The sequence below is a fragment of the Cervus elaphus genome, chromosome 4 (genome assembly GCF_910594005.1).
Source record: "Cervus elaphus chromosome 4, mCerEla1.1, whole genome shotgun sequence".
Lineage (NCBI taxonomy): Eukaryota > Metazoa > Chordata > Mammalia > Artiodactyla > Cervidae > Cervus > Cervus elaphus.
In genome coordinates this window covers 64492320-64519926 of record NC_057818.1, presented here as the reverse complement: position 1 = coordinate 64519926, position 27607 = coordinate 64492320, and the positions used below count along the sequence as shown (strand labels likewise).

The 27607-nt window shown below is 44.2% G+C and overlaps 3 protein-coding genes across 3 annotated transcripts; all 3 read right to left on the bottom strand.

Moving 5' to 3' along the window:
* Window positions 1–136: 136 nt before the first annotated feature.
* LOC122692508 (solute carrier family 2, facilitated glucose transporter member 3-like) lies at window positions 137–1540 on the bottom strand. Its single transcript, XM_043900122.1, has one exon. It carries the CDS (start codon window positions 1538–1540, stop codon window positions 137–139), a length of 1404 nt encoding a protein of 467 aa, XP_043756057.1.
* Window positions 1541–9496: 7956 nt separating this feature from the next.
* LOC122692506 (cationic amino acid transporter 3-like) lies at window positions 9497–16123 on the bottom strand. The gene is made up of 11 exons (XM_043900120.1): window positions 15754–16123; window positions 13765–13923; window positions 12127–12304; window positions 11732–11844; window positions 11343–11565; window positions 11035–11174; window positions 10828–10930; window positions 10450–10637; window positions 10087–10253; window positions 9706–9814; window positions 9497–9558 (listed from the first exon to the last, which is right to left on the bottom strand). Exons 1-11 carry the CDS (start codon window positions 16121–16123, stop codon window positions 9497–9499), a joined length of 1812 nt encoding a protein of 603 aa, XP_043756055.1.
* A 5677-nt stretch (window positions 16124–21800) lies between these two features.
* LOC122692502 (cationic amino acid transporter 3-like) lies at window positions 21801–26771 on the bottom strand. The gene is made up of 11 exons (XM_043900116.1): window positions 26402–26771; window positions 25657–25815; window positions 24398–24575; window positions 24082–24194; window positions 23686–23908; window positions 23378–23517; window positions 23174–23276; window positions 22789–22985; window positions 22425–22591; window positions 22050–22158; window positions 21801–21889 (listed from the first exon to the last, which is right to left on the bottom strand). The coding sequence occupies exons 1-11, from the start codon at window positions 26769–26771 to the stop codon at window positions 21801–21803; spliced, it is 1848 nt and encodes a 615-aa protein (XP_043756051.1).
* Window positions 26772–27607: the final 836 nt, after the last annotated feature.

Below are 27607 nucleotides of genomic sequence, written 5' to 3'. Positions count from 1 at the left end.
TTGCTCAGGGGAGGCTGCTTTTCATGATGGGAGGGAGGTGGGTAGAGGCATGTCTTAGATGTTGGGTGTCCCTCGTGGGCTGGATGCTGTTCATCTCCATGATGGGGCCTTTCGCACCATGGGTTCCTGTCTGCACCTACCCTTCAAAGGCTGGTGTAATTTCCTCAAAAGTCCTGCCATGGTTCTCAGGAACTTTGAAGAAGGTGAAGACCCAGAAGATAATGAGGAAGATGGTGAAGAAGATGAAAACGTAGGCGCCTAAGTAGAACGTGGCCAGGGGGAAGAGCAGTCCAAGCAAAAAGTTAGAGGTCCAGTTGGAACAACCAGCCACTGCCATGGCAGCTGGGCGGGATCCCTGGCCAAAGAGTTCAGCCACAATAAACCAGGGAATGGGGCCTGGGCCAATTTCAAAGAAGGCCACAAAGACCAGGATGGCCCCAATACAGATAAAGATCATCGAGCTATAATCATTCTTTAGTAACAAAGAAATCGTGATGAAGATGGAACAAAAAGCCATCCCTCCAAGGCCAATCAGGTGTAGAGTCCTCCTCCCAGCCCTTTCCACCAAGAACACAGACGCCACAGTGAAGATGGTGTTGACCACACCTGTGCTGATGGTGGCATAGACCGGCTCCTGGACACCTGCATCTTCGAAGATTCCTGTCGAGTAGTAGAACACCGCGTTGATCCCAGAGAGCTGCTGGGAGAGCTGGAGCATGATGGAGATAATGATGGGTTGCCGGTAGTTGGGGGAGCGGAAGAGCTCTAGTACTGTGACTTGCTTCTCCTGTGACATCCGCACACTCTCTTCCTTCATCTCCTGGATGTCCTGAGCCACGTCCTCGGTGCCCCAGAATCTCTGGAGGACCTCCTTTGCTTTCTCCTCCTCCTTTCTGTTAATGAGTAAGAATCTAGGACTTTCAGGGCAAAATGGAAGGGCAGCACACTGTACGATGGCTGGTATGATGGTGAAGCCCAGGAGCAGAGGCCAGAGATCTTTAGTCCCCAAGATGACTTCTAGACCAAAGATCTGGGCCACCAGAATTCCAATAACAATGCCCAGCTGGTTGAGAGCGCCAAAGGTGCCCCGAAGGGCAGTAGGTGAGATCTCTTTAATGTACATGGGCACGAATCCTGTGCAGAGTCCGCAGAAGAGGCCGATAACCAGTCGGCCCATGATCAGCATTTCAACTGACTCTGCTATTTTGCAGAATCCCATAAGGCAGCCGCCAGCTATGGCCAACAGGTTGACAATAAGCATTGAATTGCGCCTGCCAAATTGGTTGACAAAGAGTCCAACGGAGAAGGAACCGATCATACCACCTACGGAGAAGATGGCCACAGACAAGGACCACAGGAATGTCAGGAGCACGGTGGATGGGGGGGTTTCTGACTGCTCTTCCAAAGCATAATTGAGAAAGTCCTTTATGATGGCCTCAGGAGCATTGATGACTCCAGAGTTGTAGCCAAACTGGAAAGAGCCTATGGTAGCAACTGAGATGGCAAAGATCAGAGGTGCCGTGACCTTCACGGTCCCCATGGCCTTAATTTAATTCTTTTCAAATCTTCAATAAAGATCTAGGAGTGGGACTCCAGAGACCCCTCTTCCAGGCAGCAAAACCTCCAAAATGTCCTCTCTTGGTGGCAAGTTTTCCTCCAGGTCCTCAGTTTATTATTTCTATATTAAAGAGTCTAAAAAGAGTCTCACAACCTCTAGAGTTGATTCAATCCCCCCTTCCCACCTCTTCTCTCACAAACACAACAGCTCTCAGCTTCTTCTGCTTTCATCTGGAAAATGGGTCTCTCCACCCTCAGTCAGGAGCCGGGCTGACCCCTCTGCACTCTGGAGTTGCCGGGGTCTCTTTGGGAGGATATGAACTCAGCGCCCAGTCTCCTGTAGGAGAGGGTGACCCGAGACTTACTGGATCCTTGGAGCAGAGCCTGGAGCACTGGTTCAGTCAGTGAGGTTGAGTTTAAGCCATGCGGGGCTGGAGCTGAGACATCTCCAAGAACCGAAGCGGGGAGTCCTGAGCACAGAAGACAGTCCTCGCCCCTGGGTTGTTGGGGTGGAGATGGGGCTGGGTGGGCGGGGAGCAGTGTTACTATCAGCCCTGACTCTTCTGTGGTTACCCTTGGGTGGGGGGTGGTTCTGAGAGGTTTTTTTCTGTGTGGTAAAATACCTATACCACAAAATTGACCATTTTAGCCATTTTTAAGTCTGCAAGTCAGTTGTGTTAAGTACCTTCAAATTGTGCAAACTTCAGAAGTTTTTCATCTTGCAAAAACATCAATTCTGCTCCATTCAACAGTAATTCCCATTTCCCATTCACAGTTCCTGGCAATTATCTTTCTACTTTCTGTCTCTATGAATCTGACCACTCCAGGTACTTCATTTTAAGTGGAGTCATTCAATATTTCTCTTTTCCTGTCAGGCTTATTTTGCCTAGTAAAATGTCCACAAGGTCATCCCTATTGTATCTTGTGTTAGAATTCCTCTTTTTTATAATGGTGAACAATACTCTATTGTGGGTACCTACCATATTGGCTTATCCATTCTTTGATCAATGGATAACTTGGGTTGTTCTCATGCTTTAGTTATTGTGAAAAATGCTGTGAACAGGAATTTGCAAATATCTCTTCCAGAGTGTGCATTCAATTCTTCTGCGTACATCATCAGAAGTAGAATCACTGAATCAAACAGTTCTAAGATTTTTATCTGCTTGTGATGGAGAAGATGTTCACATATTGAGGTATGGGGACGTCGTTTTGACTTATAATACATGATTCAGCCTAAACTTCGTGTAAACTAAACCTTCACAGAATGTCTTCTTTAACAACTGAGGTAAAGAGCATCTGTTTTAAAGATAAGGATGAGTAACTCCCTCCTCATGGCATCGGTGTTAGCACTCTCTGGGAGATAAGGGTCCCTTCCCAGTCACCAGGGAGCTGCCGTCTTGCTGTCTGTGTATGAAGTGTGTCTCTTTTGAAAGCTTGAAGAAATATATCCTGTCATGTTGATGTATGTCCTTTGCTTGGATGAGGTAGAAGACTGTGCTGGACACCACGCTTCAGCAGAGCAGTTCCTCAGAGCTATAGAGACACTGTCTCCCTTGCTACAGTCCGCAGTTTGGCTCAAAGAAAACTCTTTCCTATTTCAGCTATGTACTTTTCATTGATCATTTCTGTGGACACTTGAACTCACTTGATCATCAGGGACCCTAGGAAATGTGGGCTGTAAGGCCCAGGACCCCATTCAAGCCTGCTCCCTCGCAGTCCTCTTACACGCGACCTGACTCCCCACAGTCTGCACCTGACCTGAGACACCCCAGTGTGGGGACCTCCAAGCTCAGCTGTGCCCCAACCAGGAGAAGGGAGCTTAACATCTCTGATGTCAATTCAAGCAACACAAACATTGAACAAGCATTGTGCTTTGTTCAGTCTTGAACAATTGATGGGAGAGGATAAAGGGGATGTGACTTGGTCTTCCTCAAGGAGTTCTGCTGCTGGGAGAGCTGGGCACAGGCACAGAGAAGTGATACTTGATGTGAGAGGTCAGGAGCTCTGCTCCTCACGAAGGAAGACCCGGGAGCAGGAAGTGGAGTGAAGAAGGGGTGATGGTGGTACTGGTAAAGGGTTGACTAGATTCTGATCTCCATCAAATGACCCACAGGCTAAAACACTGAGCACAAACCAGCAACATGGGTCTTAAATATAACTAGTTGACTATTATATTATACTTCTTTAAAAATTGAAGTATAGTTGATTTACAGGATTATCATTTTGTTTTTTAAAGCCAACCACACAAGAGGGGTGAATAGATTAAGCTATTGTGGAGAGTTTTAGTTCTTTTACTGGCTGAGTAGTATATCATTATATGTATACACACACACATATATATAAATATTTATATGAAATCTTCATTATCCATTCATCTGACTTTTTCTTTTTGAAAAATTATTAATTTTTTTCCCAGTTATTTTTATTAGTTTGAGGCTAATTACTTTACAATATTGTAGTGGTTTTTGCCATACATTGACATGAATCAGCCATGGATTTACATGTGTTCCCCATTCTGAACCCCCCTCCCACCTCCTTCCCCATCCCATCCCTCTGGGTCATCCCAGTGCACCAGCCCCGAGCACTTGTCTCATGCATCCAACCTGGACTGGTGATCTGTTTCACACTTGATAATATACATGTTTTGATGCTGTTCTCTCAAACCATCCCACCCTCGCCTTCTCCCATAGAGTCCAAAAGTCTGTTCTATACATCTGTGTCTATTTTTCTGTCTTGCATATAGGGTTATCATTACCATCTTTCTAAATTCCATATATATGCGTTAGTATATTGTATTGGTGTTTATCTTTCTGGCTTACTTCGCTCTGTATAATGGGCTCCAGTTTTATCCATCTCATTAGCACTGATTCAAATGTATTCTTTTCAATGACTGAGTAATATTCCATTGTGTATATATACCACATCTAGGGATCTAGGGCATCTATCAGATCTAGGGCATCTAGGTTGCTTCCATGTCCTGGCTACTATAAACAGTGCTGCGATGAACACCGGGGTACACGTGTCTCTTTCAGATCCCGTTTCCTCGATGTGTATGCCCAGGAGTGGGATTGCCGGGTCATATGGCAGTTCTAGTTCAAGTTTTTAAAGGAATCTCCACACTGTTCTCCATAGTGGCTGTACTAGTTTGCATTTCCACCAACAGTGTAAGAAGGTTTCCTTTTCTCCACACCCTCTCCAGTATCAAGCTACCAACAGTATTCTTCACAGAACTAGAACAAATAATTTCACAATTTTTATGGAAATACAAAAAACCTTGGGTAGCCGAGCAATCTTGAGAAAGAAGAATGGAACTGGAGGAATCAACCTGCCTGACTTCAGACTATACTACAAAGCCACAGTCATCAAGACAGCATGGTACTGGCACAAAGACAGAAATATAGATCAATGGAACAGAATAGAAAGCCCAGAGATAAATCCACGAACCTATGGACACCTTATCTTTGACAAAGGAGGCAAGAATATATAATGGAAAAAAGACAACCTCTTTAACAAGTGGTGCTGGGAAAACTGGTCAACCACTTATAAAAGAATGAAACTAGAACACTTTCTAACACCATACACAAAAATAAACTCAAAATGGATTAAAGATCTAAATGTAAGACCAGAAACTATAAAACTCCTAGAGGAGAACATAGGCAAAACACTCTCTGACATAAATCACAGCAAGATCCTCTATGACCCACCTCCCAGAATATTGGAAATAAAAGCAAAAATAAACAAATTGGACCTAATAAACTTAAAAGCTTTTGCACAACGAAGGAAACTACAAGCAAGGTGAAAAGACAGCCTTCAGAATGGGAGAAAATAATAGCAAATGAAGAAACAGACAAAGGATTAATCTCAAAAATATACAAGCAACTCCTGCAGCTCAACTCCAGAAAAATAAATGACCCAATCAAAAAATGGGCCAAAGATCTAAACAGACGTTTCTCCAAAGAAGACATACAGATGGCTAACAAACACATGAAAAGATGCTCAACATCACTCATTATCAGAGAAATGCAAATCAAAACCACAATGAGGTACCATTACACACCAGTCATAATGGCTGCTATCCAAAAGTCTACAAGCAATAAAAAATTGTTAATTTATATTACTTTTGGCTGTGCTGGGTCTTCCTTGTTGCACATGAGCTTTTTATAGTTTTAGCAAGTAGGGGCTACTCTCTAGTTTCAGTGAACAAGTTTCTCATTGTGGGGTTTTTCTTGTTGCAGAGCATGGTTTCTAGTTGCAAGGGCTTCAGTAGTTGCAGGATGCGGGTTCAGTAGCTGTGGTTCACAGGCTTAGTTTCTGCATGGCATGTAGGATCTTCCCGGACTAGGCATCATATATCTGTGTACCCTGAATTGGAAGGCAAATGGACCACCAGGGAAGCCCTATCCATTCATCTGTTGATGGATACTTAGGTGGCTTCCATTTGTTGGCAATTGTGAGTAATGCTGCTATGAACATTGAAGGGCATGCGTCCTTTCAAATTAGTGTTTTTGTTTTTATTGGATATATATCCAGGAGTGGACTTGCTGGGTCAGATGGTAGTTCTAATTTTAGTTTTTTGAGAAACCTCCATATTGTTTTTTATAGTGTTTGCACAAATTTAGATTCCCAACAACAGTGTATGAGGGTCCCCATTTGTCCAAATCTGCCTTCTGCTCTCCTGGGTTTTGTCTTCATATGTGGTACTGGAACTAATCTATCTTCCCAAGGTATGTCTCAATAACTGGCAAGTAGGTTTATCGTATTGGGTCATTATGCTACCTCCCCATTACAGAATTAAGTGATCCATATTAGCAGGATACCAAGATAGCTGGTGGCAAAGTCTTTGGGAATCTTGGTTCCTGGGCCAAGGGTATATGTAAGCAGGAATATACTTAGAAATCTATAAGCCAGCATTGCTCAAATAACTTGAAGAAACCACAAAAAGAATTGCAGCACAACAGATATACCTAAAATGCTTGGCCAAAGTAGGTTTTAGAGAATAGCATTGCCCTAGATTTTCTACTGGCCAAACAAGAAGGCATTAAACTATTACTCACATGACTTCTTTGACTTACATTACTATCTCAGAAGACATTGAGAAACACATGGAAAAAGTTTTCCAAGGGGCAAAATGGTTGCAAAATGTAACATAGACTGACCCTTTCAATGACCTGATTAATTGGTTCCCCTTGGGACTAGGCAAATTTTCCACACTGCTTTATAGCTGATTATTGTTTTAATATTATTATCCTTTCCCTAGCTATCAAGTTACTCATGACATATATCTCCATCTGCTTAAAGTCTGCTGCCAAAACCGCACATACAAATGATTGTACAGGAAACTGAGATGATGGATCAAATGTATAATCTATAAAATGGCTTCCCACAAGGGTCTGTGGTAAAGAATCCACTTGCCAATGCAGGAGATGTGTGTTTGATCGGTGGGTTGGGAAGATCCCCTGGAGAAGGGAACGGCAACCCACTGCAGTACTCTTGCCTGGAGAATCCCATGGACAGAGGAACCTAGGGGGCTACAGTCCATGTCACAAAGAGTCAGACACAACTGAGTGAATGAGTGCACACACCCACATCCACACCCACTTCTATAAAACATTTCTCCATAATACACATCTATGTTGTTTACCGCATTTTAATTAATTTACCCAATTATAACATTCTATACATTATGTACTGTTTTAATACAAATACTTTACATAGGCACACATTTTATGAATATTAATACTTATGTGAATGCTAATTACATATAAATTGAATATAAAGATACATACATACATATTTACAGATATACATTTCTTTGTTGTGCTTTGCAAATACTGCATTTTTTACTTCTTTACATTTGAAGCTTTGTGGCAACCTTGAGTCATCAGATGATGGCAAGCATTTCTTAGCAATAACATCTTTAAAAATAAGGTATGTACATTGTTTAATTAAAGACAATGCTATAGCACACTGAACAGACTACAGTGGGGTGTAAAATAACTTATATGCCCTGGGAAAACAAAGAATTGTGTGACTCTATTGCCACTTCTTATTGCAGTGGTTTGGAACTCAATCTCCAAGGTATGTCTACATTAACTCTCCACTTTGGGTCATATCATTTAACTGTTACAGAAAGTGCATCATTTTTCCTTGCTGGAAAATTGTCCACATTCTGGTTTTGGCTAATAGTGTTTTTGGCTGAAACTCTTAGGTCTTCTATGAACTAGCAGTTGACCTAGAAGCTTGAGTACATTCTGATTCAACTTCTCATCAAGATTCTTTCATGGACAGTATTCTGTGTTGCCTGTTACAGCACATGGGGTAACACAGAATACCTGGTTGTTCCCCAGCAGTAAGGGAAGAACAGCAATCAGGTGATGTCAGCCTCTTCCATCAAAATTTTACTCAAAAGAATCAGTCTCCATGAACTGCTTTCTAAGCCTGTTATCTCATAACTTGTAAGATATTGTATGTCCTAATTCTGTTCATCCTCATCTGTTTTTTAAATTAATCTAATAACTTGTACTCAATATCTTGACCTCCATCCCTCGTTCACTCTACATCAGCTGTTCATTCCCACCAACAGTCCTCTACTTCATTATTATCAATATCTTCAATGTCTCTAAGCCCAATTTAGACATTAATTCTGCAGCAACCACCTTTTAATCTTGTCTCTCCAATTTTACTTCCTTTTAGTTCTATGCAACTGCAGCCATTTATCAGCCAACCATTACTTCCCACCCTCTTCCCTCTCCTCTGGCAAAGTAGGAGTATTTTTTTCAATAAAGAACTTTTCCCCATCAACTCTGTTGTGTAACTCTAAGAGTATGTGACTGGCTTCCCTGGTGGCTCAGTCAGTTAAGAATCCACCTGCAGTGCAGGAGAGATGAGTTCCATCGCTGGGTCGGGAAGATTCCTTGGAGAAGGAAATGGCAACCCACTCCAGTATTCTTGCCTGGAGAATCCCATGGACAGAGGAGCCCGGCTGGCTACAGTTCCTGGAGTCACAAAGAGTTGGACATGACTTAGCAACTAAGCCACCACCACTACACTATAACTCAATAAAGTTGGGGAGGGATAAAAATGACTGTTTTGCTTTATCATTATGAAATGATCCAATTTATCAGTGAGTATTCTCTTTTTCTTAAAGTCTACTTTGATATTAATATAGCTGCCTTGGCTTCCTAGTATTATGTTTGCACATTATATCTGCTCCGTTACTGTTACTTTCAACCTATTTGTATGCTAATATGTAAAGTGTAACTCTTGACAAAATATGTAGTTATGTGTGTTTCAATCTCTGTGTTTTTGCTGGAATTAGGTACAAGAAGGTGCTTCTTATGTGCATGTTAATATTTTATTTCTTCCTCTAGTTGCTGGTTATGTTGTTTTCCTTTTTTGTGAAAAATCATCTTGTTGCTCACTTCTGAAGCATGCACTTTTCTATATGAATAAAGGGAAAGACTCAGTCGTGTCCGACTCTTTGCAACCCCATGGAATTATTCAGGCCAGAATACTGGAGTGGGTAGCCTTTCTCTTCTCCGGGGAATCTCCCCAACCCAGGGGTTGAACCCAGGTCTCCCGCATTGTAGGCGGATTCTTTACCAGCTGAGCCACAAGAATACTTTGGAAGCCCAAGAATACTGGAGTGGGTAGCCTATCCCTTCTCCAGTAGATCTTCCTGACCCAGGAATCTATATGAATATAATGCTTTTAAAAATTTGCTTACAAATTGTAAAACATCAAAGTCATTTTGCCCACTGGCAAAAATACGTGGCTGTAAATGTATTCCACCTTCATACTCCATCGAGGCTCAAAGTGTCTCTTGAACCAGCAGATTCTCCAGTGCATGGAGTGGTTCCACATAGCATCTCTTTCCTGTGGTTAAGATGCTTCAGGACCTGATATGTTTTTGTCAAGTCTGGGAGGTGGAGGCTGGTGGCTATTGATGATTGTTCCCTGCCAGGCTGTGTCGGATTCCATATCCAAAGTATATGAGAAATCCTAGTAGGGAAATGAGACAGTGAGAAGGAAAAGTAGGTGCTCTCCTCATTTACAAAGGCCCAATAAGTCTCTTATTAAGACAGTTTGGGGGAGTTCAGCTTGGGTTCAGTCACTCAAGTGGAGTTTTCATCCCAGAAAACCACTTACCAATCACATTCCAGACACCAAACTGGGCCCAGGTCCCAGAGGTCATCTGCATCATCAGGTAAACGTTCACGAAGATGCTGACCAGTGGGAGGACAGGCAGAGCAGGGACCTGTGGGCAGAGTCAGTTCATTCCTCAACACAGCCCAGACGTCTGAAAGGGAGACCCTGCCCTATATGGGTGGGACACGTTTAGTCCAATTTAGGCTGTATGTTCAGTGCCTACTGAGATTGTGTATGTAAAGCACTGAGAGTGGGTCAGGGAAGGGTCCATTTGTTTTAGCAAATCTCCTTCTTCCTTGGTCTAGCAAAGATATTTAGACCTCAAAGCATGCAGACTTCATTCGCATAAGGTAGACAGTTTGGACATGTAAGGTCACCTACTTTGAAGTGAAGAGGAGAGGGGCTCTGGGGCTGCCTCCAGATGATTAGGGTGGCCCCAGTGATGAGCAGCAGCAGCAGCACAGCCACTGTTGTGAGCACGGGGTCTCCAGAGAACACACGTCTGGGCCACTGGGCCAGGATCAGGCTCAGGATGGTCAGCAGGAGAACTGCAAGGGTCAAGGTGGAGGAGAAGAGGCTGGGCCCAGAAAACAAAGATGTCAGGATCTTGAGTCCACCCATGAAACTGCCTACATCAGAAAGGGCCATCATATCTCCATGACTCCTCCTTAACTGCCAAAGACACAGTTTCCCACCCATCTTGTCAGTTTCAGAGTATGACCAAAGAGAAATCCCAGTGCTCACCAAGCAGGGAGGCACATCCATAGACAATCTGGCCAGATTTCTGGCTGGGGTTGGTGCTGGTAGAAAACCACAGACTCTTTAGAATATTTGAGTTTCCTGCTTCAGGTACAGAGTCCGAAGGACCTCCTTCAACTTCAGGCTTCATCTCAGTTTTCTCCTTCTTGCTTACATTCTGATCTTGCTGGTACCTGAATTAGAGGCATTATGGCAGTATTAACAGCAGCCCCTGCTCATCCAACATCACACAGCCTATTCCACATCTGTCCTGCATTAAGCAGAGAAGCATGTTTAGAAGGCAGCATGAAGGCAGAAGACGATTACAACCCCATTAATCCCCACAAGTCCAAGGTCCCCAGTCAAGGTGTAGTGGAGTCTTACCTGAGGACAAGCACAGAAAAAGCCACCATGGAGTAAACAGACAGAGTCCCAATTGACACGAAGTCCACAAGATCCCTGAACTCAAAGAGTAATGCCATGACCACTAGAAAGAGGGCATGAATAAGGGGGGGAGATAGCGTGAGAAATCACTGGAAACATGCAAGTTAGGGAAGTCAAACAATGAAGTAGTGGGTTTTGTTTATCCACCTGCAAGGCTTCCAGCAGACAAGATGGCCATGATGGGAGTATGGGTGCGGGCATGGATCTGGGCAAGGCCCCAGAAAAGGAGCCTATCTTCTGCCATTGCACGGATCACAGGAGGGGTGGCGAACATGGTACTCAGGAAGCTGGGAGAGAAAATGGAAGCATGTGGCGATATGGAGAAGCAGGAGAGACCAGGGCATCCATTCCCTAGTCTACACGGGGCAAGGTGCTCTTCCCTCTTGTCTCTCAATCCCAAGGACTGGGATACCTGAGCATCTGACAGTAGATGGGGAGAAAGCCATGATACTGACCTGGATGTAAGAGCACAGAGGGTGCCAACAGCCACGAAATATCTGGCAGGGTCCCAGCCAACGTGGAGAAAAGCCTGTGGGAAGGGGCTGTCACGACGAATCTGGTAGTAGGGCACCATAAGGGTGAGTGCCGCTGAGACACCAAAATATACCAAAAAGCAGATGAAGAGAGTGATCATGATGCTGATGGGGATGGATTGCTGAGGATTTATGGCTTCTCCCCCTGCAGGATGGGAGGAAGTACTGGGTCGGTAAACACTGGAGTGAAATCACAAAATTAAATTCCCTTCTCAATGTTCAAAACCAGGATCACCTTCTCCCAACCCCTAATGCCAAGGGCAGCCAAATTGGCCCCAAACCCCTGATGGAACACACAATAACCATATTACCTCTAGTGGCAATGAAATCAAAGCCAAGAAATGCGTAGAAACATGTAGCTGCTCCATGGAGAATTCCTTCAAAGTCAAAGGGCACAAACCCTCCAGAACCCAAAGGGCCAAAGCTATGATGAGAGAAGGGATGAGGAAGAAGGTGGGTAAGGTGAGTTCAGCCACCTCTACTGGGCTTCTCCCTTAATATCACAAGTCCTGGGCTCTAGGACCCTGTTATCTGGATCCATCAACCAAGATCTCTTTCAGTTCAGTTCAGTTCAGTTCAGTAGCTCAGTTGTGTCCGACTCTTTGCGACCCCATGAATCGCAGCATGCCAGATCTCTTTAGTCCCCACAATATTCCCAGTTCTGCACCCTCACATGCATTACAATGGCCAAGAGAATCCTTCTAACCTAGAGGTGTCAGTGGATCCAGATATGCTCAATGTGTAGTCCTGTTCTGTGAGCTTCCAGTTTTGCAGGTCTCCCTTAATGAAGCCAGAGAGGATGATGAAGCTAAGAACCAAAATGTTGATGCCTGTGAACACTTTGTTAACCAGGGTCAACTCACGAACTCCCAGAATCTGTAGTCCTGTGGGAAAGATGGCATATGAGACATCCAAGATAACCAAATCCATAGAAACAGAAAGCAGACTAGTGGTTGCCCAGGGCTGGTGGTTGGAGGTAGTGGACAGATAGTCAGTGACTCTTCAGTGGTACAGGGTTTTCTTTTAGTGTGATGAACATGTTTTGGACTAGATAGAGGTGATGGTTGCCCAACAACTAAGTACAACTGAACTGTACACTTTAAGATGGTTAAATTCTTACAGTGACTATCACCTCACAATATATACATGTACCAGATCATCTCATGTAAACCTTAAATTTGTACAGTGTTGTATTTATATTTAAATAAAGCTGGGGAAAATAATAAAATCTTTAGTTTTATGCTATATTAATTTCCTCTCAATTAAAACACATCTTTGGGGACTTCCCTGATGGTCCAGTGTTTAAGAATCTGCCTAGCAATGCAGGGGATGCACATTCGATCCCTAGTCAGGAAACTAAGATCCCACAGGCTGCAGAGCAACCAAGCCTGTGCCCTTGCACTCTGGAACCCGAGGGCACAAGTAGAGAGTCTGTGCACCATATCTAATTTCCATCACAGCCAAATAAACAAATAAAAATTTAAAAGATATTTTTATAAGAAGATAATCCATATTTGGTCTTAATACAGAGAAGAAACTTATAGGTCTAAGTAGTTGATCCTCAGTTGGGATGATTTGTCTACCTCTTGACTTTTGGACAAGGCTATGGTTTTTCCATTGGTCATGTATGGATGTGAGAGTTGGACTGTGAAGAAAGCTGAGTGCTGAAAAATTGATGCTTTTGAGCTGTGGTGTTGGAGAAGATTCTTGAGAGTGCCTTGGATTGCAAGGAGATCCAACCAGTTCATTCTAAAGGAGCTCAGTCCTGGGTGTTCATTGGAAGGACTGATGCTGAAGCTGAAACTCCAGTACTTTGGCCACCTCATGCGAAGAGTTGACTCATTGGAAAAGACCCTGATGCTGGGAGGGATTGGGGGCAGGAGGAGAAGGGGACGACAGAGGATGAGATGGCTGGATGACATCACTGACTCTATGGGCATGAGTTTGAGTAAACTCCGGGAGTTGGTGATGGACAGGGAGGCCTGGCGTGCTGTGATTCATGGGGTCACAAAGAGTCGGACACGACTGAGCGACTGAACTGAATTGAACTGACTTTTGGAAATGTCTGGAGACATTCTGATTTTCCCAGAGATGCTACTCAACATCCAACAAGAATCTTTTTTTTTAAACCTGAAGTGCACACTTCCACACCTTTGAATGATCCAGCTCAGTCTGTCAATAATGCCAAGGGTGGGAAACAATGGTCTATGTCTTACCTTCTGGTCTTTCGTGTCACACATCCTCCTTTCCAGTCCTAATGCCCTAGCATCCTTCAATCCCAAGCCTTTCCCACCCCACCTCCCCCTTCTACACCCTACTCCCTGCTTCCTGACCCCTTTCTCACCTGTGACCAGCAGCACCAGGCCCAGGGCAAAAAAATCTGGATACCTGGCCAGGAAGTAAGGCATATTCAGGGAGAAAGATTCTTGTAACACCTGAGAGATGTGGTTCCCAATCAGGTTGTCAAAGATGTAACTCCATGCCCTGGCCACGCTGGCCGTGGCTGCAACAACAGAAGAAGGAATATTCATTGACAAACATAAACCGATTCTTGATATATTTTTTGGGGGTGGGGGGAGCTCACACAAAATATTTAATCTCAAAGAGTTTCTTTTCTTGGGTTGGAGAGGGCAGACCTAGATGATTCACAAAATAGGTCAGCTATTTAATATGCTATGAGGAGATCAATTTTATACAAGAAAATATAACAGAAAGTTGGGATCAGGTAGCTGGAAGGTGTGGATTGAAAATTTGAGTCCAGGTGTAAATAAAATCCCATGAAGGCAACAGCTGAGCAAAGACTTCACTAAGGGGAGGGAATGAGCCTGTGGACCATGCCTCCCTCTCACCCGCTCCCTACTGTTCTGTTTCCTCTGGGTTCTTGGTCCAATTATTTAAGAAAAACAGGATAGACTTAAGTACAGTGAAGTTGTGGGGTTTTCTTGCCCCTATTATTCACTTCACTCCACAAGGTCAAAAACAATGTTCTCATGAATGGGAGAACATAGGCAAAACACTCTCCGACATGAATCACAGCAGGATCCTCTATGACCCACCTCCCAGAATATTGGAAATAAAAGCAAAAATAAACAAATGGGACCTAATGAAACTTAAAAGCTTTTGCACAACAAAGGAAACTATAAGCAAGGTGAAAAGACAGTCCTCAGATTGGGAGAAAATAATAGCAAATGAAGAAACAGACAAAGGATTAATCTCAAAAATATACAAGCAACTCCTGCAGCTCAATTCCAGAAAAATAAATGACCTAATCAAAAAATGGGCCAAAGAACTAAACAGACATTTCTCCAAAGAAGACATACAGATGGCTAACAAACACATGAAAAGATGCTCAACATCACTCATTATCAGAGAAATGCAAATCAAACCACAATGAGGTTCCATTACACACCAGTCAGAATGGCTGCTATCCAAAAATCCACAAGCAATAAATACTGGAGAGGGTGTGGGGAAAAGGGAACCCTCTTACACTGTTGGTGGGAATGCAAACTAGTACAGTTGCTATGGATAACAGTTTGGAGATTTCTTAAAAAACTGGAAATAGAACTGCCGTATGACCCAGCAATACCACTTCTGGGCATACACACTGAGGAAACCAGATCTGAAAGAGACACATGTACCCCAATGCTCATCACAGCACTGTTTATAATAGCCAGGACATGGAAGCAACCTAGATGTCCATCAGCAGATGAATGGATAAGGAAGCTGTGGTACATATACACCATGGAATATTACTCAGCCATTAAAAAGAATTCATTTGAATCAGTTCTAATGAGATGGATGAAACTGGAGCCCATTATACAGAGTTTAGTAAGCCAGAAAGATAAAGAACATTACAGCATACTAACACATATATATGGGATTTAGAAGGATGGTAATGATAACCCTACATGCAAAACAGAAAAAGAGACACAGATGTACAGAACAGACTTTTGGACTCTGTGGGAGAAGGCGAGGGTGGGATGTTTTGAGAGAACAGCATCGAAACATGTGTATTGTCTATGGTGAAACAGATCACCAGCCCAGGTTGGATGCATGAGACAAGTGCTCAGGCCTGGTGCACTGGGAAGACCCAGAGGAATCGGGTGGAGAGGGAGGTGGGAGGGGGGATCGGGATGGGGAATACATGTAACTCCATGGCTCATTCTTGTCAATGTATGACAAAAACCACTACAATATTGTAAAGTAATTAGCCTCCAACTAATAAAAATAAATGAAAAAAAAAAATGTTCTCATGAATGATTGAAGACCTGAAACCCACCGCCTAATTTCCTGATCTTAAGCCCCACACTCTCCCCTCAATCCATCGTCTCACCAATGACATAGGACAGGATGAGGTTCCAGCCAGTGATGAAGGCACACAGCTGACCCATAGTGACATAGCTGTAGAGATACGCAGTACCAGAGCGTGGTACCCGGGCCCCAAACTCAGCAAAGCAGAGACTAGATATCACACAAGACAGGGCGGCCACCAGGAAGCAGATGACGGTCGCTGGTCCAGCTCTCACTTTGGCTAATTCACCAGTCAGGATGTACACACCAGCTCCCAGGGTGCTGCCCACACCCACAGCCACCAGGTCGAGGGTGTTCAGATAAGCCGTGGGTCTCTCGGACTCCTGTCTGGGCTCCAGTGGCCGCTTGTGGATAAGTTTCTGACCAAACTGGCGAACATACTGATGCAGCATCCTAGACACGATTGAGGCGGCTCCGATGTGCAGAGAAAACAAGACACAAAACCATCAAGATTGTCCAATGGAAAAAAAAAAAAAGAGTGTCCATTGGCCCTTGACCCTGAGAGTATAATTCCTTGGAATAATGGAGTTAAGGGGTGCAGGGGGCAAAATAACACATCAGACAGATTCTTCATCTCTAAGCTATGGTTTCTACAAACATGAATAAAAAACTTTTAATGTCTTTTGAAGTTACTGGAAGTGTATGAGAATTGAGGGGAGCAAAATATGTTGCATCAAAATGTGCCATACTATTGAACTGGACACTTAAAAATGTTTCAGATGGCAAATTTTGTGCTATGTGTATTTTGTGTGTGTGTGTGTGTGTGCTCAGTCACTCATGTGTCTGACTCCATTATCCCTTGGACTGTAGCTTGCCAGGCTCCTTTGCCCATGAGATTTCCCAGGCAAAAATACCAGAGTGGGTTGCCATTTCCTACTCCAGGGGATCTTTCTAACCCCAGAATTGAACCCACATCTCCTGCATCTCCTGAATTGCAGGTGAATTTTTTACCACTGAGCCAACCAGGGAAGCCCATTTATATTTTATCACCATTTAAAAAATGCTGCCAATGATATGCAGTAGAGCCAGCTTCACAGAGTTTTTGGGTGCAGCAAATCCCATGACAATTTAATATAAATCATCATACAGTCATCTCTGCAGTTACCAAAATTGGAGGATTCTCAAGTCTCTTAAATTGTCCCCATATCCATGGAGGAGGAACTCTCAGATACGGAGGCCAACAGTATACAGGAGACTGACATCAGTAGTCACACCATAAACTTTGTATAAGGGAAATCTTTAATATTGCTTGAATATTAAAGAGTCTAAAAAGAGTCTCAAAGTAGCCACACTTGATCCAACCCCACAAACCCTAACTCTCCTCATACGTACAGTCCCCAACTCCTGTTTTCATCTGGAAAAAGGGTCTCTCCACCCTCAGGCTGGAGCCGGGCTGAGACCCCTGCACTCTGGGATTGCAGAGGTCTCTTTGGGAGGATGTGAACTCAGCGCCCAGTCTCCTACAGAAGAGGGTGACCCGAGACTTACTGGATCCTTGGAGCAGAGCATGGAGCACTGGGTCAGTCAGGGAGACTGAGGTTAAGCCGTGCGGGGCTGGAACTGAGACATCTCCAAGAACCAAAACAGGAAGTCCTGAGCACAGAAGACGGTCCTCACCCCTGGGCTGTTGGGGTGGAGATGGGGCTGGGTGGGCGGGGAGCATCTGCCGTTTTGCTATCAGCCCAGACTCTTCTACGGTTTCCCTCAGGGTAGGTCCTGAGAGGTCTTTTTTAATTGTGGCAAAATGTACATAACACACAATGTACCACCCTGTCATTTTAAGCGTGCAGTTCAGTAGTGTTAAGTACATTCGTGTTTTGTGAAAACTCCAGAACTTTTTTCATCTTGCAAAGCTGAAATTCTATTCCCATTAAGCAAAAATTCTCCCTTTCTCTTTTTCTAGTTCCTGGCAGTCATCATTCTGCTTTTTGTGTCTATGAATCTGAGCACTCTAGTTACTTCATTTCAGCAGATTCAAACAATATTTGTCCTTTCTGTCAGGTTATTTTACTTAGGATTGTGTCCACTAGTTTCATTCATGTTGTAGCATGTGTTAGAATTCCCTTCCTTTTTTAGTGCTGAATAATAGTCTTATTTGTATGTACCCCCCTGGCTTATCCATTTGATGGTCAATGGGTGCTTGGGTTGCTTTCATGCTTTAGCTACTGTGAATAATGGTGCTGTGAACATTGAGTGTACAAAAATCTCTTCCAGAGTGTGTTTTAAATTCTTCTGGGTATATCCTCAGAGGTAGAATTGCTGGATCATATGGTTCTAAGATTTTTATCTGCTTGTGATGGAGAAGATGTTCACTTATTGAGGTATGGGGAAGTCATTTTCACTTACCCATGGCTTAGCATGAATTTTGTGTGAATTAAGACAGCTCACCCAACCTTCACAGCTCATCTGCTCTAACCATTGAGGTGAGAGCATCTGTTTTGAAGATAAAAAATAACGCCCTTCTCTCGAAACATCCCACCCTCGCCTTCTCCCACAGCATATTATCAAGGGTGAAACAGATCACCAGCCCAGGTTGGATGCATGAGACAAGTGCTCGGGGCTGGTGCACTGGGAAGACCCAGAGGGATCAGGTGGAGAGGGAGGTGGGAGGGGGGATCAGGATGGGGAATACATGTAAATCCATGGCTGATTCATGTCAGTGTATGGCAAAAACCACTACAATGTTGTAAAGTAATTAGCTTCCAACTAATAAAAATAAATGGGGAAAAAAAAAGAAATGCCCTTCTCATGGCGCTTGTGTTAACACTCCCTGAAAGATAAGGTTCCCTTCCCAGACACTAGGGAGCTGCTGTCTCAGTGTCTACGTACTAAGTCTGTCTCTTTTGAAACCTTGAAGGAATATACCCTGTTGGGTGTAATGTCTGTTCTTTGCTTGGATGAGGTGTAAGACTGCGCTGGACACCATGCTTCAACAGAGCAGGTGCTCAGAGCTGTCTGACTCTGTCTTCCAGACTATAATACTCATTTTGGCTCAGAGAAAACTCTACCCTATTCCCATTACAGGTTGTTTATTGATTATTTTCACAGACACTTGAATTCGCATGATCATCAAGGACCTTGTAAAGAAAGGACTGTAAATCTGGGAACCCTGCTTACTACCTTCTCCCTCCCAGTGTTATAGCCACGCTTTCCGGGAAACAGACTCACTCAGAAGGACAATGCAGATAGTGGAGTGCAGTTTATTACACCGGCGGACCCAAGGCAGAGTCTCCTCTTAGCCAAGGACCCCGACCAGCATTTGTGAAAATCTTTTATACCCCATGTGTCCAAACCCACTACCCCAATTCCCTTGAGACTTACATAAACAAAGGAAGGGTAAATACAACTACAATAACCCCATCATTTACGTGTTATGTGTTCAAACAGTCAATAATCAATAAGCCCGCAGTTACATTCCAAATAGTTAATAACTGATAAGCCTGTGCTTACATTCTGATAGATAGTGTCCGGAGGCAGGGGTGACTAGTGTCTGTTTTTTCTTCTTCAAGATTCCCCTGCCCAGAGGGGGGTCTTACCCTTCTATTGTCATTCCCACAGGCGCTAAGCACAGAGTTCAGAGTCCACTGGAGAGGTGGCCGCGCACGATCAGCACAGACAGGCCTGAGATGGAGTCCAGGCCCTATGAATTCCTTCTTCACCAGCCCTTTTACACGACTCAACTTCCCACAGTCTGCACATCACTTGAATCGCTCCAGGGTGGGGTGCTGGGGTCCAGCCTTGGCAGGATCCAGGGGGTACCCTCAGGATGAACGGCGTTGGGTGGGGGGGGGAGAGAGAGAGAGAGAGAGAGAGAGAGAGAGAATGACCAGACAGGGGTGTTTGCAGGGTCTGGCAGAGTCTGGCAATGCTTTATTTTTTACTGTGGCTTTTATACCCTAAATTAGTACATTTCTAACGGGAGGGTAGTTTAACATTACATCAGCTTGTTCTTCACGAAACCAGGGTGTTTTCTGCATACTTCTTTGTTTATGAGGGTCTTGTACGTTATCTTCTGGCCTTGGGGCCTATTGACATTTTATGACCTAGGTGAATGCAAAGCTGTTTTCCGTAATCTATTCTTTAATGAACACAAAGGTCAGTCCTTTGGCAGAAGTTATCAGTTAAATTTATCTAAAAGGTTTACCACACAAAGACTCTGCAGCTCCAGCGAGGCAGCCCCTGTTTAGCATTCCTGGTTAAAATTAACAATTTTAAACTCTTATTTTTCTAAATCTTTAACTATAACCACTTTTAGAATAATATTTTTATGTTCTCTAATAGGGCTTCCTCACCCCCGAAGGGCTCTGTGCCTTTATGTGATCAGGTTCTTTTTTTTTTTTTTTTTAAATGTTTAATTCAAATTTACATTTTTTTTTTTTTTTTATTAGTTGGAGGCTAATTACTTCACAACATTTCAGTAGGTTTTGTTATACATTGATATGTATGCTGTTTTATGATTAGGGTATTATAAGCAATCATGCATATTAGTACCAAGGGCATAAATGCATTTGCCAAACAAACTAAAATACCAGCAAAGGAGTTTAAATTAGAACACTCCTTTCACCCTGGATAATCTCATAAAATACCACCACCTGGGAAACTTATTGATTAAAGTTCTAAATTGATTCTTATTTGGAAAGAGATCAGGGAAGGCCTTCTGCCTGTGTCACAGAAATTAGGGAGTAGTCTATTGAAGCAAGCCATCAGAAAGACAGATATCCTCTTTAAGGTGAGCGCCGGGGGCAGCTTTTCAGAATCCCTAAAAACCTGATCCGCCTTGCCTGTCAGGTTTTCTCCCTCATGACCTTGTCATGGGTAGGATCTCGTGTGCCGGCTCCCGGCAGTGGGGGATCCCGAAGCCCAGCTGGACCCAACCAGGAGAAGGACAGCTTAACATCTCTGATGTGAATTCAGGCAACACAAGCATGGAACAAGCATCGTGCCTGGTGTCCAGCCTTGCACAGAGGGATGGAAGAGGATAAAGGGGAGGGTGCCTTGGTCTTCTTCAAGGAGCTCTGTTGGCTGGGAGAGCTGAGAGCAGAGACATTGAAGTGACACTTGCCGCAAGAGGTCAGGAGCTCTACTCTTCAGTGAAGGAAAACCTGGGAGCGGGAAGTGGAGTGGTGAATGGCGGGTGAAGAGCTGACTAGATTCTGACCTGCCTCAAGAGACACACATGCTCAAACATTGGGCCCAGACCTTCCAAATGGGACTTCCATGTAGTAGTTGGCTCTTAGTTGTTGTTGTTACTCAGTCATGTCCGACTCTTTACAACCCCATGGACTGCAGCCCGCCAGGCTCCTCAGTCTGTGGGATTCTCCAGGCAAGAATGCTGGAGTGGGTTGCCATTTCCTTCTCCAGGGGAACTTCTCAGCCTGGAGATCGAACCTGTGTCTCCTGCTTGGCAGGTGGATTCTTTACCACCAAGCTGCCTGGAAATTTCCAGTTGACTCTTACATTAACTTTTAAAAAAGTGAGGTATAATTGATTTAAAATACTCTAAATTTTTAAAAAAGCCAACCACACAAGATGTAATGAAGTGGCTTATGCTGTTCTGCAGAGTTTAGTTCTTTTTTATGGCTGCGCAGTTGTTTCCTGTGTGTAGGTTGATATCTTTATTTCTTTCTCTGGTTGCTGATTACATTGTGGTACTTTCTTGGTGAATATTTATCTTGCTGCACACTTACGAAGCATGCACTTTTTTGTATATATACTATATTTTTTAAAGTTTACATAAAAATTGGACAACATTAAGAATTCCCTAGAGGTCCAATGGTTAGGGCTTGGAGATTTCACTGCTGTGGCCCCGGGGTTCATTCTCTGGTCAGTGAACTAAGTTCCTAAAAGCCATTCACTGTGGCAAAAAAAAAAAAAAAAAAAAAAAAAGTACATGAGTAGAGTCATTTTGTCCACTGGCAAAAAATTCATGGTTGTAAATACATCCTATATTCATATTCCACAGAGGTTCAGAGAGTCCCCTGAACCAGCAGACTGTCCAGTGCATAGAGGAATTCCACACAGCATCTATTTCTTGCAGTTAAAATGATTAATCACTAGGGACGTTTTTTCTCAAGTCTGGGAGGTAGAGGTTGGTGACTGTTGCTCATTATTCCCCGCCAGGCTGTGTCGGATCCCATATGCAAAGTATATAATGAATCCTAGGAGGGAAATGAGATGATGAGATGGGAAAGTAGGTGCTCTCCCCAGTTACAAATGCACAATAGGCTTCCTATTATGGTGGTCAAGTTTAGGGGAGAGTTAGGAGGTTATTTGGGTTTAGTCACTCAAGGGGTCTCATTTTCCAAGGAAGTCCCTTACCAATTGCCATCCAGATGCCAAATAGGGCCCAGGTCTTAGAGGTCAACTGCATCATGAAGTAAACGTTCACAAAGATGCTCACCAAGGGGAGGACAGGCAGAGCAGGGACCTGTGGGCAAAATCAGTTAATTTCTGAACACACCCCAGATGTCTGAAAGGGAGACCCTACCCCATGTAGTGGGAGACTCCAGTCCTTTTCAGGCTGTTTGTTCAGTGCCTACTGAGATTGTGTATGTCAATCGCTGAGTGTGGATCAGGGAAGAGTTGGTTTTAGCAACTCCCTTTCTTCCCTGGTCCAGCAAAGGATGTTTAGACATAGAGTATCCAAACTTCACTCATTCAAAGTGGACACTTTGGGCACATAAAGTCACCTACCCTGAACATAAGATGAGTGGGGTTCTGGGGCTGCCTCCAGATGATGACTGTGACCCCAGTGATGAGCAGCAACATCAGCACAGCCACTGTTGTGAGCACGGGGTCTCCAGAGAACACCTCGCTGGGCCACTGGGCCAGGATCAGGCTCAGGATTATCAGCAAGAGAACTGCAAGGGTCAAGGAGGAGAACAGGCTGGACCCAGAAGACAAAGACGTCAGGAACTCGGGTCACACCCATCTCTGAAACTACCAACGTCAGCAAGGGCCATCATATCTCCAAGACTCCTCCTGTACTGAAAAAGACACACTCTCACCCTATCCTGTCAATTTCAGAATATGACCAAGGAGAAGTCCGACTGCTCACCAAGCAGGGAGGCACATCCATAGACAATCTGGCCAGATTTCTGGGTGGGGATGGTGCTGGGTGGGAACCACAGACTCTTTAGAATCCTTGAGATTCCTGCTTCAGGTACAGATTCCAAACGACTTGCTTCACGTTCAGAAATCTCAATTTCATTTTCTGTTTTCTCCCTCTTGCTTAAATTCTCTTCTGGCTGGTACCTGAATTTAGAGGCATTGCAGCAATATTAATAGCAGCCCCTATACTCATCTAACAACAGTCTAGTCTATCCCTCTCCTCAGTTAAGCAGGGCAGGACTCTAGAAGCCAGCATGAATGCAGAAGAGGTTTATCTCCCCACCAGTCCTCAGGAGTCCAAGGCCCCAGGTCAAGGTGTGGTGGAGTCTCACCTGAGGACAAGAATAGAAAAAGCCACGAGGAAGTAAACAAGCAGGATCCCTATTGACACGAGGTCCACAAGGTCACCGAACTCAAAGAGTAATGCCAAGACCGCTAGAGTGAGGGTAAAACAAGGTGGGGTGGGAGTGAGAAATTATTGGAAATATGCAAGTCAAGGAAGTTGATCCAAGAAGGCATGGGTTCTTTTTATCCACCTGCAAGGCTTCCAGAAGCCATGATGGCCATGATGTGGGTGCCTGAGCGGGTGTGGATACAGGTTAGTCCCTGGAAAAGGAGCCCATCTTCTGCCATTTCACAGATTACCCGAGGCGTGGTGAACATGGTGCCCAGGAGGCTGGAAGAGAAAACAGGGAAACAGGTGAGGACGTGCAGAAGCAGGAGAAATGGGCACATCCACTCTCTAGTCTATGGGGAGTAAGATGTCTTGCTCTCTTGTCTCTCAGTCCAAGGGATGGGACCCTGAGCATCTGACAGTAGACAGAGAGAAAACCATGACACTGACCTGGATGGAAGAGCACAGAGGGCGCCAACAGCCATGACATATCTGGCAGCATCCCACCCAATGTGGAGAAAGGCCTGAGGCAAGGGGCTTGCAGGATGAATCAGGTAGTAGGGCACCATGAGGGTGAGTGCCGCTGAGACACCAAAATACAGCACAAAGCAGATGAAGATCGTGATCATGATGCTCACAGGGATGGACCGCTGAGGATTTAGGGCTTCTTTCCCTGCCAGAAGGGTGGAAATAGTGAGTCAGGGAAATACACTGGGTGCTATCACAAAATCAAATCCCTTTCCCCATGTCCAAAAGCAGAATAGCCTTCTCCCAACCCTTATGCCCAAGGACAGCCCAAACTGTGCCCAACCCCCTGATGGGACGGACACACAATGACCATGTTACCTCTAGTGGCAATGAAATCAAAACCATGATATGCATAGAAACATCTTGATGCTCCATGGAGAATCCCTTCAAAATCAAAAGGCATAAATCCTCCAGATCCCAGAGGGCCCAAGCTATGGTGAGAGAAGGAATGAGGAAGATTGTGGGTGAGGTGTGCTCAGTCATCTCTACTGGGATCCTCCCTTAATATCACAAGTCCTAGGCTCCAGGACCCCTATCACCTGAATCCATCAGCCCAGATCTCTTATTCCTGTTCATATTCTGAGCTCTGCACCACAGACACATGCAGTACTACAACAAAGAGCATCCTCCTAACCTATAAATGTCCCCAGATCCGGATATGTTCAGTTTGTAGTCCTGTTCCGTGAGCTTCCAATTGTGCAGGTCTCCCTTAATGAAGCCAGAGAGGATGAAGAAGCTGAGAACCAAAACGTTGATGCCCGTGAACACTTTGTTGACCAGGGTTGACTCACGAGCTCCCAGAGCCAGTACACCTGTGGAAAAGATGGAATATGAGACATCAGAAATAACCAAATCCATAGATACAGAATGCAGACTAATGGTTGCCAGCTGTTAGGCAGCTATTGGTGATGGACAGATGTATAGTGGCTGCTCAGTGAGTACAGGGTTCCCTTTTGCAGTGGTGACCATTTTTGGACTAGATGGAGGTGATGGTTGCCCCACGTTTTGACTGTACAAAGTCTCACTGAACTATACACTCTAAAATGGTTAATTTCTTACCGTGACAAGCATCTCACAATATATACATCCTCTGAATCATCATGTGCACACCTTAAATGTGTACAATGTTGTATTTATATCAATAAAGCTGGGAAAACAAGAAAATGTTTAATTTTATGCTATGTTAATTTCTTCTCAATTAAAAACACATTGTTGCAGACTTCCCAGGTGGCCGTTTGGTTAAGAACCACATTGCAATGTAGGGGACTCAGGTCGATCCCTGATCAGGGAATTAAGATCCCACATGCTAAGGAGTTAACAAGCTTGTCCAACACTACTTCTGAGCCCTTGAACTCTGGAGCCTGTGTGCCACAAGTAGAGAGTCTTTGAACTGCACCTGAATCCCAACACAGCCAAATAAATAAATAAAATATTTAAAAAAACCCCACATTTGTGTAAGAAAAAAGCAAAAGAAGGCAACACTTCTTTCGTCTCAATTAGAGAAGAAATTAATAGGTCTAAGTAAACGAATGTCAGGGGATCTTTTTTCTACTCGGGGACATATGACAATGTCTGGACACATTCTGTTTTTCACAGTTTAGGAGGTGGGTGTCACTGGTATCTAGTGAGTAAAATCTGAGATGTTACTCAACATCCAACAATTATTTTTTAAAACTTGAAATGCTCACCCCTACACCTATGAATGATCCAGCCCAAATTGTCAGTGTTACCAAGGGTGGGAAACAACAGTCTATGTCTTGCCTTCCTGTCTTTCATTCCCCAAACCCTTCTTTCCAGTCCTAACCCCCACCATTCTGCCGCCCCAGGACTTTCCCACTCCAGTTCCCCCTCCATACCCCATTCTTCCCATCCTATCACTGACCCCTGTCTCACCTGTGAGCAGCAGCACCAGGGCCAGGGCAAAAAAGTCTGCATATGTGGTCAGGAAGTAGGGTATTTGCAGAGAGACTGTTCCCTGTAACACCCGAGAGATGTGGTTCCCAATCAGGCTGTCAAAGGTGTAGCTCCAGGCCCGGGCTATATAGGCAGTGGCTGTAGCAGCAATTGAAGGAATATTCATTGACAACTGTAAACTGATTCCTAATATGGGTCTTGGGGATATATTTTTTGGCAGAAGGGGACTCAAACAAAATACCTAATCTCAAAGAGTTTCTTTTCATGGGTTTGGGTGGGAAGACCCAGGTGATTCACAAAATAGGTCAACTATTTATTAATAATATGCTAGGAGGAAATCAACATTATGCCAGAAAAATATAACCAAAAGTTGGAACCAGGAGGGCTGGAAGGTGAGGGCTGAAATTTTAAGTCCAGATGTCAGGGAAAATCCCATGAAGGCAACAGCTGAGCAAAGACTTCAATATAGTGAGAGGATTAGCCTGTGGGCCATGCCTCCCTCTCACTCATTCCTACAGTTCCCTCTTCTCTGTATTCTTGCCCCATCATTTAAGGAAAACAGTATAAAGCTGAGAATAAAGTAGTTGTGGGGTTTTCCTGCCATTAATACCCACTTCACCCTACAAGGTCAAAAACAAAGTTCTCATGAATGAATGAAGACCTAAATCCAGTCTCCTCGTTTCTTGATCTCAAGCCCCACCCTTTCCTCCAATCCATCTCTCACCGATGACTAAGGTCAGTATGATGTTCCAACCAGTAATGAAGGCACACAGTTGTCCCACAGTGACGTAGATGTAGAGATACGCAGAACCAGAGCGTGGTACCCGGGCCCCAAACTCAGAAAAGCAGAGACCAGAAATCACACAGGACAGGGCGGTCACCAGGTAGCAGATGACGGTCGCTGGTCCAGCTATCATTTTGGCTACTTCACCAGTCAGGATGTACACGCCAGCTCCCAGGGTGTCGCCCACGCCCAGGGCCACCAGGTCGAGGGTGTTCAGATGAGGTGTGGGTCTCTCTGACTCTGCCCTGGTCTCCAGTGGCCGCCTGCGCACCAGCTTCTGACCAAACTGGCGAACATACTGAAGCAGCATCCCAGACATAGTTGAGGAGGTTACGGTCTGCTGAGAAAAAAAGATGCGAAGCCATCAATAGTGTCCATCTGGGGGCTTCCCTGGCTGTCCAGTAGTTGAGAATCCACTTGCCAATGAAGCAGATGCAGGTTTGATCCCTGCCCCAGGAAGATCCCATATGCTGGGGAGCAGCTAAGCCTGTGCGCCACCACTACTGAGGCTGTTCTCTACAGCCTGGGCTCTGCAACAAGAGAAGCCACTGCAATGAGAAACCCCGGCACCTCTACAAAGAGTAGCCCACTACAATATTGTAAAGTAATTAGCCTCCAACTAATAAAAATAAGTGAAAAAAAAAAAAGAGTAGCCTCAACTCCGGCATCTAGAGAAAGCCTGCAAGCAGCAGTGAAGACCCAGTGTGACCAAAAACAAACAAGCAAATAAATCTTAAAAAAAGAGAGAGTGAGAGTGTCATCTGCCTTTGCCCTGAGAGTATAACTCCACACAGCAATGGGGATATGGGGAGCAGGAGGCAAACTGACATGTTGGGAAAGTTCTCCATCTGTGAGCTTTGGTTTCTTCAAACAAAAAGAAGACTTTTAATATCTTTTAAAGTTACTGGACGTGTGAGAGAATCGAGGGGAGCAAAATGTTGCATCAAAATGTGCCACATTGTATACCTATGGCCTATGCATGTTGATGTGTCACAGAAACCAACACAATATTGTAAAGCAATTATCCTCCAATTAAAAATAAATACTGTTATGAGTAAATTGCATAAATCTTAATTATGAATTGGTTTACAGTGCTTTTCAGGTCTACTATATGATTCTACTTCTCTGCATATTCATCCTATTAAT

Excerpts from the sequence above, each read along its gene's own strand:
- LOC122692506 (XM_043900120.1), bottom strand. The coding sequence starts at position 16,123 with ATGCTGCATCAGTATGTTCGCCAGTTTGGTCAGAAACTTATCCACAAG. Across the intron at positions 11,175-11,342 it reads CTCTGTGCTCTTACATCCAG|CTTCCTGAGTACCATGTTCG; the intron begins GTCAGTATCATG and ends TTTCTCTCCCAG. Across the intron at positions 10,638-10,827 it reads TTTTCTGTGCTTGTCCTCAG|GTACCAGCAAGATCAGAATG; the intron begins GTAAGACTCCAC and ends CCTCTAATTCAG.
- LOC122692502 (XM_043900116.1), bottom strand. The coding sequence starts at position 26,771 with ATGCTGCTTCAGTATGTTCGCCAGTTTGGTCAGAAGCTGGTGCGCAGG. Across the intron at positions 22,159-22,424 it reads CCACTCATCTTATGTTCAGG|GTCCCTGCTCTGCCTGTCCT; the intron begins GTAGGTGACTTT and ends TTTTGCCCACAG. Across the intron at positions 21,890-22,049 it reads TGGCATCTGGATGGCAATTG|GATTCATTATATACTTTGCA; the intron begins GTAAGGGACTTC and ends TTTCCCTCCTAG.
- LOC122692508 (XM_043900122.1), bottom strand. The coding sequence starts at position 1,540 with ATGGGGACCGTGAAGGTCACGGCACCTCTGATCTTTGCCATCTCAGTT.